Source organism: Chrysochloris asiatica, unplaced genomic scaffold, assembly GCF_000296735.1.
Source record: "Chrysochloris asiatica unplaced genomic scaffold, ChrAsi1.0 scaffold00078, whole genome shotgun sequence".
NCBI classification, from domain to species: domain Eukaryota; kingdom Metazoa; phylum Chordata; class Mammalia; order Afrosoricida; family Chrysochloridae; genus Chrysochloris; species Chrysochloris asiatica.
In genome coordinates, this window is record NW_006408596.1 from 1,356,832 (window position 1) to 1,372,373 (window position 15,542).

The 15,542-nt window shown below is 44.5% G+C and overlaps 1 protein-coding gene across 1 annotated transcript in view; it reads right to left on the bottom strand.

Annotated features, from left to right (window-relative positions):
- Positions 1 to 6,912, bottom strand: part of TMED2 (transmembrane emp24 domain trafficking protein 2) — a 9,238-nt gene extending 2,326 nt beyond the window's left edge. The window contains exons 1-3 of the mRNA XM_006865369.1: positions 6,661 to 6,912; positions 4,818 to 5,010; positions 1,621 to 1,728 (exon numbers count right to left, since the gene is read on the bottom strand). Of these exons, the coding sequence (XP_006865431.1) occupies positions 1,621 to 1,728; positions 4,818 to 5,010; positions 6,661 to 6,840 (481 nt within the window). The 5' untranslated portion in view covers positions 6,841 to 6,912. The remainder of the gene's footprint in view (positions 1 to 1,620; positions 1,729 to 4,817; positions 5,011 to 6,660) is intronic.
- Between the last annotated feature and the right edge of the window lie 8,630 nt (positions 6,913 to 15,542).

Genomic DNA, 15,542 nt, shown 5'->3' on the forward strand with positions numbered 1-15,542 from the left:
TATACCAAACAAAGGTCCCACCACAATGTTCCTTAGAAAATGCTGGAAGAAGAAGCACTAAAACTAACTACACTGAGAAAACCACTTGCTGCTGCAAAATTGAACTAAGAATCAGAGAATCTTATTCTATACATTGCTAATACCCTCTATGGAGTCCTGGTGTGGAGCTATAGGATAAGCACTGGACTGCCAACTGCAAAGTCTACAGTTCAAACCCACCAGTCACTTCTCAGAAACCCTAAACAAAGTCTCTATAATTGGAACTGACTCGAAGGCATTTCACAAGTCCACTAAGTGTGACACAAACAAGTACAGGAGTATCTCAGGGCAAACTGAAGGTAGGAGACTAAAGCCAGGGATCCGCAGACTGGAAAACCGGCCCTTTTCAACCATTGCTCTTCTCCAATTGCTAACTAATGAGAACTTACCATCGGTGAGCACCCTTAGTCTCAGACTGGGTTCAGTGCCCTTCTCACCCAGGGAGGGGCTAGGCCCTATCTGGAAATAAGGTAATCAACAAATGGATCCCTGCCAGGTAAGGGGAAGGTGGCAGCAGGTGAGGAGGCAGCAGAGGAGTGTATACACAAGCCTCAACCCACGCCATGCCCCACTCCAGCCCCTAAAAAATGGGGAGGGATGAGCAGGGCTCTTCTCTAGTCTCTTCTATTTACATGTTCTTCTGCCAAGACAAGTGAATTCTGTGCTCTACCTTCTGAAAGTTCCTTTCTGTAACTGGCATCAATGGATATAAGAGGGTGGGAAGAATCAAATCCATACCTAGAAGATATTCACACTGTGCTTATACATTTGAGTCGCTCTTCTCTCGAGCCCAACCTCAGAATGACACCACCTGACGGACACCATTGTGAGCTTCAACGGACTTGGTTCCAGGCTGACACGCACTGAACAACGGGTGTGAACCTGGACCTGAGGCACGGTACTTGGTCTGTGTGCCGTCTCGTAATTGTAATGCAAAAGCAGAATAACTGATGCCCTACCATGGGCCACACAGGCTTATTCCCACCACCACTGGGTTCCTAGAAAAATACATGCCAAGTTGCCAATTCAGACTTGGGAAGTCACGATGATCTTTACCTGGTGGCTGCTCAGAGTCATGTTTTCTATCCTAACTAGCCTAAAACTTCTGATTCAGAAAAAGAAAACTGAATCTCTGCTTACAATAACATTATTCCACTGTCACCTGAATTTCAAGGCTGTGATGAAAATCAATGCAATATTCACTTTATGAGATGCTTTTCCCTTCTTACTTAAAACTTATTATGAATCTTAATACCATTTTTTTTTTGGTTTAAAATGAATTTCACAATAATAAACTGCTCGAGTACAAAGCTCTATAAACATGTGTACTCAATGAGTATCTCTACCTAGGTCCTTCCCCAGTACCACAGAATTCTTTCTTCCCTCTTTATTGTTTTAAAAGTATACATACCACATTTACCAATTCAATGTTTGTCACATGTGCAATTTAGTGATCCCAATTCCATTACTACGAACTGTTGCCTAGCCTTCCACCCTGCCTAGGCGCTTTCATATTAACACATGTTGGCAAGCTTTCGTGGGCAGCCCCGAAAATGCTGCAGAGGGCTGGCGTGAACTCACTGGCTCTGTGTATTCTCTCCCGCACTTCCATGTACTCCTGCTCGTGCTTCACTGCGGTCATCGCCACTGCTAGCTCATTGATCATTTCTTCTAGCTTGTTCTGGTGAGCTAGAGGAGGATTTCAAAACAGATTAGCATTTATCTGGCAGTCCGTTTGTGCAAAACACCTGTTTAATTAAAATTAATTTCATTAAAAATGCTCCTCAGAGAAAGTAAACAAAAGAAGTCGTTTCTAGAAATGATCCCACCATTTGGGACCATGGACATGAACCACTGACGGCAGTTTAATTCTCACAGCATTTTGCAAAGTCCATCTCCAGCAGAGAAACATCTTTCAGGATAGGAAGCATACTGTATAATGCTTACTAGCTACACAAAAATAATTTACCCTAAAATATGTCTTCTAATGAGTCGCTGCTAAATGAAGTACAAGACACTGATGACTAACCAGAGAGAAGTAGGAAACGGGACGGGGTGGGCAGCAAGATACATAGTTTTTAAAACTACATCCTATACTTACCAACATGTAAACAAAACCAGAACTGACTCTTATAAGATCATATAACCGTAGTGTTCCCAAACAGATTTTTCATCTCTGTGAAGCTTAGCCTGGAGATAGTCTTGTGAAAACCCACACCAAGAACATTGTCGCCCTATCTCAGGCCCGTGGTCAGGGCTCAGCAGTGGACAGCACTGACACTGTGCATACAGACAAGCTCTCACCTGCACAAGGTTTTCAACCAGGTCTCCTCTTTAACCAAAAACAGAAGACAAGTTCCACGTACAGTAATGACAGGTAAATGCCCGTCTCTAGGCCGTGCTATGTTATGATGCTAAGCAGACAGGAGCAAGAAAAATATAGAGCAAAAGGGAAGTTCCTACTAGAGGGGTAAGGAGGCCACTTCATTGCTGCCCAGGCTGGGCCTCACCTAGGCTTCTAGACTGTACAAATCATCCTACATTTCTTAAAGAGAAACCAAAGAGCCCGACAGTTTCTGGGGAGTTGGGCTGGAAGCCCTTGTACACCATGGAACATTTAGAGCAGGGTTTCACAGGTTGGGGTGGCCCTGGTGACATTCCAGATGACTCTCTGCAGGTTGGTCAGGTCAGCAGCCTCCCAGGCCTCCACCCACTAGATGCTAGTAGCACAATTCACAAGCCAATCATAAGGCTGCTAAATGTTGGGGATGGGGAGAGACGGACCACTGCTCTAGAGGGAACCTCTCCTTTGACAGCTGCCATTTATTTATATTAACAAGCAAAAACAAACATTATAGATATTGTGTTAAAGGGTTATGAACAGGTCAATATTCACATTTATCAGCCAATCTTTTCTAAAGAGACAGCACCAACTCGCACAAAACAAAAGCACACAAAGTCCTGCATAACTCCTAACGCTCCTTTGGAATTGGAAAGTGGTTGAGCATAGGATCTAGTGAATAGTATGTCTCTGAAATCGACAAATGACAAAACATGATGAATTAGTTCCCCTTGTCCTTGTTAGGGGAGTCCCTGGAGGGTGCAGAGTTAACATGCTTGCTGCTAATGAAAAGGTTAGAGGTTCAAGTACACTCAGAGTCACCTTAAAACAAAGTCTGGCGCTCTACTTCCAAAAATCAGCTTGTGAACTGCCGCTGGCGCCTAGCTCTACTTTTGACACATGTAGGGTCACCAGGATTCAGAATCAACTGGACAGTAACTGGTACTGGACTTTGTTAGTATTATACTAATTGCTCAGTATCTAGCACAAGGTTTAGCATACTAACATGACATAATGTGCTGAACAAAATACTAGCTCCCAAAATTTCTGACACACATTGTAGTGGGGGAATGTTCTAGCTCCTGATAAGTAATCAACTTAGAAGACCAATTCCAGGTTCATTCCCGGTCAGCTGAGCAGTAACAATCACTCTAATTGTAACATATGTTTGAAGGAGTTTTTATCATTTTATCAAGACAGAACTCCTAAAACTGCACTTCAAATTCAACCATAGTTCAAGTTAGAAATATTTTATACTAAAACATGCTTCTTCTATAACAGGCTACCATTTGAGCTTCTACAAGCTACGTTTAAGCAAGACTTTCACTTGTCCAGTTGCAGCTGAGTTTCCACCCTTCATTCATTTTAAAGAAACAAAGACATTACTCCGGAAGTGTCATTCGTGTTGTTTCCTACTGGTGCAAGGAGTTAAGCACTGGGTTAACTGCAAGGTCAACGGTTCAAACACACCAGCTACTCTGCAGGAGAATGATGAGGCTACCTGTTCCCATAAGAATTTATCATCTCAGAAATGGAATTGGGTTGTTATGAATTAGAAGTGACTCAGCGGCAATGGCTTTGCTTTGGGTTTTCCTTTTAAAATGACCTAATTCATATCTGTGGTTGCTATTGAATGCCATCAAGTCACCGTTCTGACTCATAGTGACCCTGTATAGAGTTTCCAAGGAGCGGCTAGTGGGTTTGAACTGCTATCAGCTTACCCAGTGCTTATCCAACAAAACTACAAAACTTATTTACTATCAACCAAATAAAAAAAGAGTAAATTAGTTGTCGGATTTCTTTTTAAAGAGGAAAAACATTCTCATGCTAACAAACTGAAGTTAGAAAAAAGGAAAGCAGAAATAAGGCATCAGCCAACAAACATACGCACAAAAAGGCAAACACTATCAAAGAGCTGTCCACATACCGTCCCAGGTATCTCCACCACCTAAAGAGAAGTGCAAAATATAAACACAAAATACCAACAGAAAGCTTAGCTACAGTAGTCACATACATGAGTAAACAAATAAAGATACGCAAGGAGCTTCAAAAAGTTTGTGGGAAATTTTCATTATCTTTTCACTCCATTTAGACCCAGACTTTTGGAAGCCCCCTCATTTATACCAGGAGTATGAAATTCACAGGACAACCTGAGACATGTGTAACCTGCATGTTGTCAAGGGAACAAATGATTGACAAAAACTGCCAGAGGGGCAGGCAGAAAAATCGATAAATGAACATTAACTTAGAGGTGGTGTTGTTAATTACATGAATCAGAAAAATACAAAGTATTTTACAAAACAGTTTTTTGGTTTCAAGGACAGTGAATGAAGCTGAAATTAAAAATCTAAGTAATCCATTCAGATGGATTAAAAAAAAAGTAGAGTGAAAATTAGCTCATGTAATGTGTTATTAACCTTCTGAATATTGATCTCACCTTCTGTTTCCATGTCTTGTCCCTTTGGGGCCTCTCCAATATCAATGGTGAACATGACTATCTTTGGAGTCATGGTGGACATCCTATTGCTAAAACAAAACTTATACGTTCCATCCATGTGAGCAGCAAATGTGTATTTCCCACTAGATTCTCGGTCTCCTTTATATATTCCTTTATTATCAGGCCCTGTGATCTGGAGGCAGAAGAAAAACAGATGAGATTCCAGGAAAGATTTACAGATTCAAGCCTCAGAGTAATCTCTTCTGGTTGGTGGTGGTTTATGCCTTGGAGTCGGTTCCAACTCATAGCGACCCCATACAGGGCTTCCAAAGCTATAAATCATGACAGGAGAAGAAAACCTCATCTTTCTCCTGCAGAACCGCTGATAGTTTCAAACTGCTTATCGTGAGGTTAGCAGCTTGACTAACAACCACTATGCTACCAGAGCTTTTAGCAGTCAAAAAGGTCACTGATAAAATGTAATTTTCATGTTCACTTCATTCTATCTCATTGACAGTACCCTCTGTGAGCTATAGGTCTCCTACTCAGGGAAACAAGGCTGGGGTGGATGGCGCTTTTAAAATCCCTTTCAGGTCTAACTACATTTATCCTTCCAACTGGAAGATACACCCCTCAAAAACCAAAGCCATGGCCTACATTAGTGCTTCCAAGCAGCCAAATAGCACCAAACACAAACCTGGTTGAGACTATCAGAACCATTAAATTTCTTTGTTTTTTTTTTTAATGGCCTGCTTCAAACCAATAGTTTTTTGTTTTGTTTATCTAGTTGGAGGTTTCAAGGTTTTCCTAATTACTACTAAGGGAGGAATCCGGGGTTCTGAGACGCCTGCCTCTTTTTTTAAAGGCAAGAATTAGACCAGAAACAGCTCTGCACCGTGTCAGCCGTCTCCGGTTATCAGCCTCTCCTGCCATCACCCATGGATGCAGGAATCCTGGGCTGGCGCTGGAGGCTCAGCGCTGGACTGCGAACCACGAGGTCGGCCGTTCAAACCCACCAGCTGCTCCTTGGAAAGAGGCCCTCTCCTGGGGGGCTGTGAGTCAGAACCACCTGGAAGGCTTAACACCAGTAGCAGAAGTGTCATACAGGGGTCTTGGTGTGGCGCTGCAGCATTAAGCACTTGACTGCTAACCCACCAGCTGGTCCTCGGAAACCCTACACAGGACTGCGGGGCAGGAGCCAACGGACGGGCACTAACATCAATGTTGTGGACGTCTGTGGACGTCGTGTAAAGACATCTACCCCGACCTAAGGGCAAGACCTTAACCTACAGACGAGTTTAAATATCCCTTCTGTCTGTGGGCGCACAGCCCTCTTTGGGCTTAAAGGGGGTGACCGAAAGCCTGCAGATGTCTTTCTCCAGACACTGAAGTCAGTGGTCATCGCCCCCAAAACGCGCGCCCTCTCCTGTCCTCCATCCCAGCCGGCTGGCTACACGAGGTTCCTGCAGAAAAGGTGGGACATCCCGGCTGCTTCGTAAAAAAGGCGGAAACTCGGCCAACGCCTGCCTAGCATGCCTCAAACTCTTCTCGAACGACTCCTTCAAAAGTTCCCACGCCACGTCCCCACTGGGATCCGTCGGGGATCCCCGGGAACCCGCTCGCCGGCAGGAGGCCCATAGCGAGAAGTAACGTTTCCGTCCCCCGAGGGGACCCCGCAGCCCAAAATCCAGGCGGGCCGAGGGGGAAGGGGCCGTTAGGGGGACTCTTGGGCGGGGGCGGCCAAACCCATCCCCGGACCCCGACCGCGACCACTGGCCCCGCTCCCTGCGCAGGCCCTGATCTGCGCGTGATGCCGCCTCGGCGACGGGCAGCGCGCCCACACCTCCACGTCGATGTCCAGGAAGCCGCCCTCGGCCACCTCGAAGATGAGGCCCATCTTGGTGCCCGAGGTGACCCGCTCGAAAAAGCACTCCTCGGCATGCGCGTCGATGCTGACGAAGTAACCCGAGACCGAGGCCAGGAGCGCAGCCAGGAGCACCAGCAGCTCGGCGAGAGTCACCATGGTGGTGCTGAGGCCGAGGCCACGACCCCGCGACCTCCTGAGCCGCCGCCACTGCTGCCGCCTCAGCCACCGCCGCCTAAGCTCCGCCCCTTCCGGCTGCACCACCCGAGGGGGCTGATGCGGGCACAGCGGATTGGCGGGCGTCGACAGCTGCCACGTAACGGACGCACGGCGGCCGCCGAGGGACATGCCGACTCCGTGCAGACCGAGCGTGGACGGCGGCTCCGAAGGGCAAAAAATGTTGTCCATGCGTTCCTAAATATCACGTGGAACCCAAGGGAAAGTGGCAGTGCAATGAAACCCTCCTTACTCAGTGTAATGTCTTCTTAAGAATGTCCGAGAAGGTGGCGAACACTTTGTGGGATGAGATCGAAGGCTTTGCAATTTCATATTTCATGCACACACACACACCCCTCTTGTAAAAAATCCGGCTTGTTTTAGAGGGAGAGTGTTGGAGGCAAGTACATATGGAAAGAGACAAGAGGGAAACTCTTGGGATCTTGTAAGTATTCTATGAATTCCCCTGGGTAATGGACACATAATGTTTACATGTATTTAAAAAAAAAAAAAAAAAACCCAAAAACGTATTCAATCTGTACACTCAGCAAATAATCTAAGAGTGCATCATCAGAATTGGAGGAAGACTCATTAAAAGCTTGTGATATCCAGATGACACACCTTGCCTGCTGAAAGCAAAGAAGACTTGAAGCACTCACTGGTGAAGATCAAAAACTACAATACAGCTTTCAGCACGGGTTATACCCCAATGTAAACAAAACAAAAAAATTTTGCAACATTATGTTAAATGAAGGAAAGATTACAATTGTCAAGAATTTTATTTTTTATTTGGATCCACAATTAACACCCATGGAAACAGCAATCAAGAAATCAAAGGATGTATTGCAGTGGAAAAATTTGCTGCAAAAGCAAAGCTGTCACCAGGAGAACTATGAATCAAGTCATGGTATTTCCAGTTGTCTCATATGCATGTGAAAGCTGGACAATGAAGGAATACTGAAGAATTGATGCATTGAATTATGATTTATGATTATCAATTGAATTGCGATGTTGACAAAAGTACTGACTATACCATGGACTGCCATTGTGAGGTTGGCACAAGTATAGGACTGAGCCGTGCTTCGTTCTGTTGTGTGTAAGGTCGCTGTGAGTTGGTGCCGACTTGACAGCACTTAACAACAACAACATGGACTTCCAGAAGTACAAACATCTGCCTGGAAGTACAACCGGATATTTCTCAGTAGCAAGGATAGTGAGACTTTGCCTCATGTACTTTGGACATGGTACTGGAGAAACCAATCCCCAGAGAAGGACATCCTGTTTGATAAATCAGAGGGTCAGTGAAAATGAGGAAGATTCCCAACAAGATGAATTAACACAGTGGCAGCAGCAATGGGCTCAAATTTAACAACTGTGAAGACGATACAGGGTCAATCAGTGTTTTGTTCAGTTGTACACAGGGTCACTATGAGTCGGAACTGACTCGATGGCACCAAACAACAACCACCATCACAAAATATCTGTAAGACAAATGACCCTTATCTTACTATGGTGATGGGGGTTCAGTGCCATCAAGTTGGTTCCAAATCCTAGCGACCCTGGATAGGGTTTCCAAGGCTGTAAGTCTTTACAGGAGCAGAAAGCCTCATCTTTCTAGTACAGAGTGACTGGTAGATTTGAACTGCTGGCCTTGCTGTTAGCAGTCCAGCTTGTAATCTACTATGCTACCAGGGGTCCTTTACTATAAGTATATACTATAGGTATTTACTTTACCATGGTGGTGGTTATGTACCATGGAGTCAGTTCCAAATCAGCGACCCTGGACAGGGTTTCCAAAGCTATAAATCTTTATGGGAGCAGAAAGCCTCATCTTTTTCCCACAAAACAGCTGGTAGTTTCAAACTACTGACTTTAAGGTTCGCGGCCCGATTCGAAGCTCCTTTTACTTTACTATTGGTTGGTTGGTCGGTTATGCGCCGTGGAGTCGATAGGTATATATAATATCTCAACTAAAAAAATTTCCATATTTAAATCCACCAAAATTAGAATTCTTCCAGTTCTGCAGAAGTTTACTACCAGACCACACCCCCTTGGTGCTTTCCAGCTGCTAGAACTGTTTTATTCTTCTTTTGCCTCCTGGCAAACTCCTATTCATCTGTCAAAACAACTCAAATGTCTACTCTGAAGTGTACCTAAGTTTTCTTCTATTAAAAAGTAGCTCCATCTTCTGATCTTCTATGATTTGTTTCCACATTAAGTATAGCATTTGTTGTTGTTAATTGCCGCTGAGTTAGTTCCAACTCATAGCAATATAGGGTTTCCAAAGAGCAGCTGGTGGGTTTGAACTGTCAACCTTGTGGTTCACAGTCCAGCGCTGATCTTACAGCACCACACCAAGTGAATTCCAGTTACTTGTTTACCAGTATGGAGTCTGGTAAACAAAAACCTTACTCGTGTTTCCAGCTGCTAAGGAGGATATTCTAATTCATGGCAACGCCACGTGTGTCCGAGTAAAACTGTGTTCCATAGGATTTTTTTTTTAAAGCATTGCTTATTTTATTTTTATTAATTTATTGAAACTTTTTCACAAAGCGTGCACATCCACTTTGTTTTCTCTCAATGATTATAATCCCCTTCATGTAATAAATTATCCCACTTCTTCCTCATTTTTCCTATTTCCAGCCTAGCCTCCTTCCCATCCCTTCTCAACTTTGTCCTCAGGTAAATGTTGCCCTTTTCATCTTGAATGGTGGACCATTCCATGACGAGCACACCCTAGTAGTGTTGTTGTCCCTCCTATATACCCATCTACTGCTTAGTTGAAAATTGGGCCATCCAAGTGCGTTCCATTCCAAACCTGAAGAGTGCTGGGGTCTTGGGTACCTCCAGTCTCTTTCTGACTAGTTCCACAGGGTTTTTAATGGCAGATTTTTTGGAAGTATATCGTCAGGGCTTCCTCCCAAGGTACTTCTAGGTGAACCCCAAGACTCAACCTTCCAGTTAGCAGATGAGCACGTGAATCATTTGCACCATTTTAAACTGACTTTCCACTTTTGCACGTAGTCGTATGGCCTTAATTTTGTTCTCTGACCTCTTGGAGCTCCAGTCCCCTCATCTCCAAAAAGGGGAAGACGCCCTGCTTAGCAGTTAACACTTATTAGAATCAAACACCATGTCTGTCAGGATTGTACGAATTTCCAGGATTATTTCAGCCAACATCAATTGACACTAGGGGGCAATGGTGGTTCATGGTTCAATGTGCAAGTTCAGGTGGTAAGAGGCAGGTGCAGCTACAGGGAAGACAGCTTGGCAGCTGTGACGGTTGTTCTGATTCTAGGTGTGGTCCCTGCACCCCTATCTTCCACAGTGGTGGAGTTGAGGTTTCCTGGGTAAATCAGCGCCATGGTGTTATTATGGGAGCCGTCATTGGATGGAGGTTCAGCTTACAGTCTACTCCTCCAGCCTTCATCACTGTTGCTGTGGTTTTAGTGCCTTCGAATCAGTTCCAACTCATCCCAACTCTGTATAGGATTTCCAGGGAGTGGTTAGTGAATTTGAACCACCAACCCTGTGGTTCAAACTGACCTTGCGGTCCAGTGCTTTATTCCACACCACCACACCAGGACTCCAGCCTTACCAACCCATTTCTATGTCTCTGTATTCCACATGGAGTACTGGTGTGGCACTGCAGATTAATGTAACTAGCCTGACAGGTTGGTTTGAACCACAAGGTTGGTGGTTCAAACTCACCAGCTGCTCCTCGGAAATCCCATACAGGGTTGCTATGAATCAAAACTGACTTGATGGCACTTAACAATAACAACCTTCCTATACGGTGGCTCAGTAGTTTAATGCTCAGCTGCAAACAAAAAAGTTGGTGTTCAAACCCACCAGTCACTCCTCCAGAGACAGACGAGGCTGTCTGCTCCCATAAAGATTTACAGCCTGAGAAATCCTATAGGACAGTTCTACGCTATCCTGGAGGGTGGCTGTGAGTTAAAGTCGACTCGATGGGAATGAGTTTAGTTTGGCTTTTGGTATATTTCTGTATAAGAAGCCCTGGTGGCATCGTGTTAAAATCTCAGCTGCTAATGAAAGGGTTGGCAGTTCAAATCCACCAGCTGCTCCCTGAGAGAAAAAGAGGCAGTCTGCATCTGTAAGATTTACAGCTTTGGAAACACCATGGGGCCGGTGTACTGTATCCGACAGAGTCAGTATGCCCTGGAATAGACTCAGCAGGTGTGGTTTGGTTTTTGTTTTTAATTCCTTTATCGGCATCTCTGCGAGTCCCGGGCAGTTCAGTTAAGTGCTGAGAAGCTAACTAAAAACTTGGCAGTTTGGACCATCCAGAGATGCCTTGGAAGAAAAGCCTGACGTTCTGTTTATAAAATATCACAACCATGAAAACCCTGTGGAACACACACAGGGTCACCATGAGTTGGAAGCAACACGACAACTGGCTTATTTTCATTAATTAAAACTTTTTCTACTTTATAATTCCAGCAAACAGCCCAGGTAACACTATAGGAGCCCTGGACTGCCAACTTCAAAATCTGTGTTTCAAACCCACCAGCTGCTCAGTGGGAGAAAGATGACGTTTTCTTCTCCCGTAAAGATTTTTAGCTTTGGAAACCCTGTACGGACTTGCTATGAGTTGGAATTGTCTGTGTGGCACTGGGTTTGCTTTGGTTTCATACCAACAGTGGTGTCCTATGAAACTAGGCTGTTGTTGTTGTTGTTAGGTACCACTGAGTCCTTTCTAAGTCATACTGACTCTCTGTTGTTGTTGTCATCAAGTGCCATCTTGTCAATTCCGACTCAGCAACCCACTATAGGGTTTACAAAGAGCAGCTGATGAGTTTGAACTGCCAACCTTGTGGTTCGTAGTCCAGTAATGATCCTACAGCGCCACACCAGGAGTCCATACTGACTCTATGTTGTTGTTGTTAAGTGCCGTTGAGTCGGTTCCGACCCATAGTGACTCTGTATAGGGTTTCCAAGGAGCAGCTGGTGAGCTTGAACTGCCGACCTTGCGGTTTAATTGGCTTTGCAGTCTGGCACATTAACCCACAGCGCCACACCAGGACTCCTATACTGACTTTATGTTGTTGTTGTTAGGTGCCATCGAGTCGGCACTGACTCATAGCGACCTTATGTGCAGCAGAACGAAACAATGTCCAATCCTGGGTCAACCTCACGACTGTTGCCACACTTGAGTCCATCGATGCTGCCACCTGGTCAATCCATCTCGTCAGGGGTCTTCCTCTTTTTCTCTGACCCTCCATCTTACCAAGCATGATATCCTTCTCTAGCGACTGTTCCCTCCTGACAATATGTCCAAAGTATGAGAGACGGAGCTTAGCCATCCTGGCCTCTAAGGAGAATTCTGGCTGCACTTCTTCCAAAACAGATCTATTGGTTCTTTTGGCAGTCCATGGCACTTTCAGTATTCTCCTTCAACTGACTTTATAGACAGGACAAAACACTGCCCGGTCCTGTGCCATCCTTAGAACCATGTCACCGTACTGGGCAGTGTTTGCATGCATTGTTGTACCTACTAAGGGTCCATGTGATGGAGGGTCCTCTTTTTTTGGTGCTCTACTTTACCAAGCATGTTGTCTGTCTCCGGGACTAGTCCCTCCTGATAACATGTCCAAAATCATGAGAGACAAGTCTAGCTTCTCAGGAGCGTTCTAGCTGTACTTCCCCCAAGATGGATGTGTTCATTCTCCTGGATGTCCATGGTATGGTCGGTCAGTGTTCTGCACCAACACCATCATTCAAAGGCATCAGTTCTTCTGTAGTCTTCCTTATTCACTGACGAGTTTTCACGTGTCCATGTGGCAGTTGAAAATGCCATAAGGCGTACCTTTATTTTCAAAATGACATTTTCGCTCTTTGACACTTTAAGGAGGTCTTTTGCAGCAGATTTGGCCACTGTCGTGTGTTGTTGAACTTCACTACAAGTTCCATGGGTGTGGATGTGGATCCGGATCCATTAAAATTAAATTCCTTGACCCCTGCAGTGTTTTCTTTGTCCTGTACTATTGCAATCCACAAGGAACTCTCGTAGCGTAGTGGTTACGAGTCAGGCTGCCAACCTCAAGGTCAGCAGTTTGAAACTACCAACAGTTCCGTGGGAGAAAGATGAGGCATTCTGCTCCTGTAAAGATTTACGGCCTCAGAAACCCTGTGCAGGGTCACTATGAGTCAGAACCGACTCCACGGTACTTAACAACAACAACATTGCAATCCACGGTGAAGGCTGTAGTCTCTGATCCTCTTCAGTAAGTGCTTCAAGTCGTCTTCCCTTTCAGCAAGCAAGGTCATCTGCATGTTGTAGCTTGTTAAAGAGTCTTCCTCCAATCCTGATGCTACATTCCTTTTATAGTACATATTCTTAGACTATTTGCTCACATTGAGTATTGTGTGTGAAAACATACAACCCTGATTTTGAACCACTCAGTATCCCCTTGTTTTGATAAAATGACTATCTCTTGGTTTATGCACTGGTTCTGCATGAGAACAATTAGCTGGTCTGTAATTCCCATTGTTTGTAATGTTACCCATAATGCCTTACAAATTGTACAGCTGAATGCCTTTGCATTGTCACTAAGACCCAAGCAAACATCTTTCTGCTATTCTCTGCTTGCAGCCAAGATCCATGTGACATGAAACTGACTTCCGAGGCAACCTAACTCTGTCGAAACTATGAAGATTGGTTTTCTTTTTAGTTAGAAATTATGTTAAAGTTTAGATTATACAAACTCTGTCAGAGTCCTGGTGTGGCGCTGTGGGTTAATGAGCTGGACTGCAAATTCGGTTTAAATCACAAGATCATCAGTTCAAGCTCACTGATCTCTCCTCAGAAACCCTATACAGAGTCAATAGGGGTCGGAACCAACTCAATGGCTCTTAACAGCAACAACAACAACCTAGCAGGCACTTTTAGTATCTCAGTTGACCACAAGTTTATATGAAGGAAGTTTTAGGATATAACTCAGGAGACGCAGATTTTTATGCCTTCAAGGGTCAGGTTATACTAACAAGGGATGATGCCAGTTTCAGACAGTAGGGGTAGAGTGTACTGCGGCAGACTGGTGCCTAGAAATGACAACTAAATATACGGAAATCCAACTTTGGAAAAGCACAGTAGTGGCCAAACCAGAGAGACAGCCAGAAACCCTATAAATTTATTTTTTTTATATTTTAAGTCATTAACAGTGTTATTTTAAAAATGAAAAAACATTTTTTAAAGATCATAGGCCTGTAAAACAATCACTGTCAGCTCCTGGGTGTATTTTCAAGCTGATGTTCTTAGACTGACCAATTGCTCTTGAATTGATTCTGACTTACAGGAACCTGTAGGACATGGTAGAACTGCCCCATAACATCTCCAAGGCTGTCATCTTCATGGAAACGGGTCGTCAGGTCTTTTGTTCTGCAGAGCAGCTGATGGGTTCAAACCACTGACCTTTTGGTCAGCAGCACGGTTGCACCACCAGGGCTCCTAAAACATCAACTGCTTTGGTATAGTGCCGTCTTTGCATGGGTCTTATTTTTGTTTTCTTAGCATGGTATTGTGGGATAATGTGCTGAACCTCAAGGTCGGGGGTTCAAGCCCACCAGCCGCTCCTCGGAAACTCTATACAGGGTCACTATGTGTCGGAACCAACTTGACGGCACTTAACAACAACAACAGTCATAGTTACTCATCCGGTGTTGTCAGTCATCACTGTTAAAGGCTTTCAGGACGAACTGATCCACAGAACCACAGGCTCTTAGGCCTTGATAGATGGCCATCGACCTATGTGAGGTTCTGAGTCACTGTTTGCATAAATACAGAAACCCGCGGAGCAGTTGGCATAGAGGCGGTGCTCAGTACATAATGCAGCTGATGAATTATGAGGACCTGGACCCCACCAGGTGAAAATGGGTGGTCAGTCAGTGGCAACACAGAATGCTTTTTTTCTCCTGTTGTAGTAACAGCTTTGTTGTTGTTAAGTGCTGTCGAGTTGGTTCCGACCAATAGTGACCCTGTACAGGGTTTCCGAGGAACAGCTGATGAGCTTGAGCCACCGACCTTGTGGTTCAAACCAAATGTGCAGTCCAACGCATTAACCCACAGTGCCACAGTATCAGCTTTATTGAGATATTCACTATAAAATTCACCCTTTGGGGGTTGCAGTCAATGTAATGAAGCAAAGTCTATGATTTGTTGAATGTAAAATGGACGATCTGCTCTGTAAACCTTCACTCAATTCATAATAAAAAGTTAAAAAAAATTTTCACCCTTTTGAAGTGTACAATTTTGTGGTTATTATTATTTATGCCACTTGTTGTTGTTGTTAAGTGCCATTGAGTCAGTTCCGACTTACAGCAACCCTATATAGAGAGAGTTTCCGAGGAGTGACTGGTGAGCTTGAACTGCTGACCTTGTGGTTCAAACCGACTTGCAGTCCAGCACATTAACCCACAGCGCCACCCCAGGACTCCATATACAGCACTATCTAATTGTAAAACATTCTCATCACCCAAAGAGAAACCCCCATACCCACTTACAGTCTCACCCCATCCATTCATCTACTTTCTATTTGCCTCGTCTGGACACTTGCTATAAATGGATTCTCAGACCATGTAGAGCCTTTTGTGTCTGACTTTTTTCGCTTAGACTACTGTTTCCA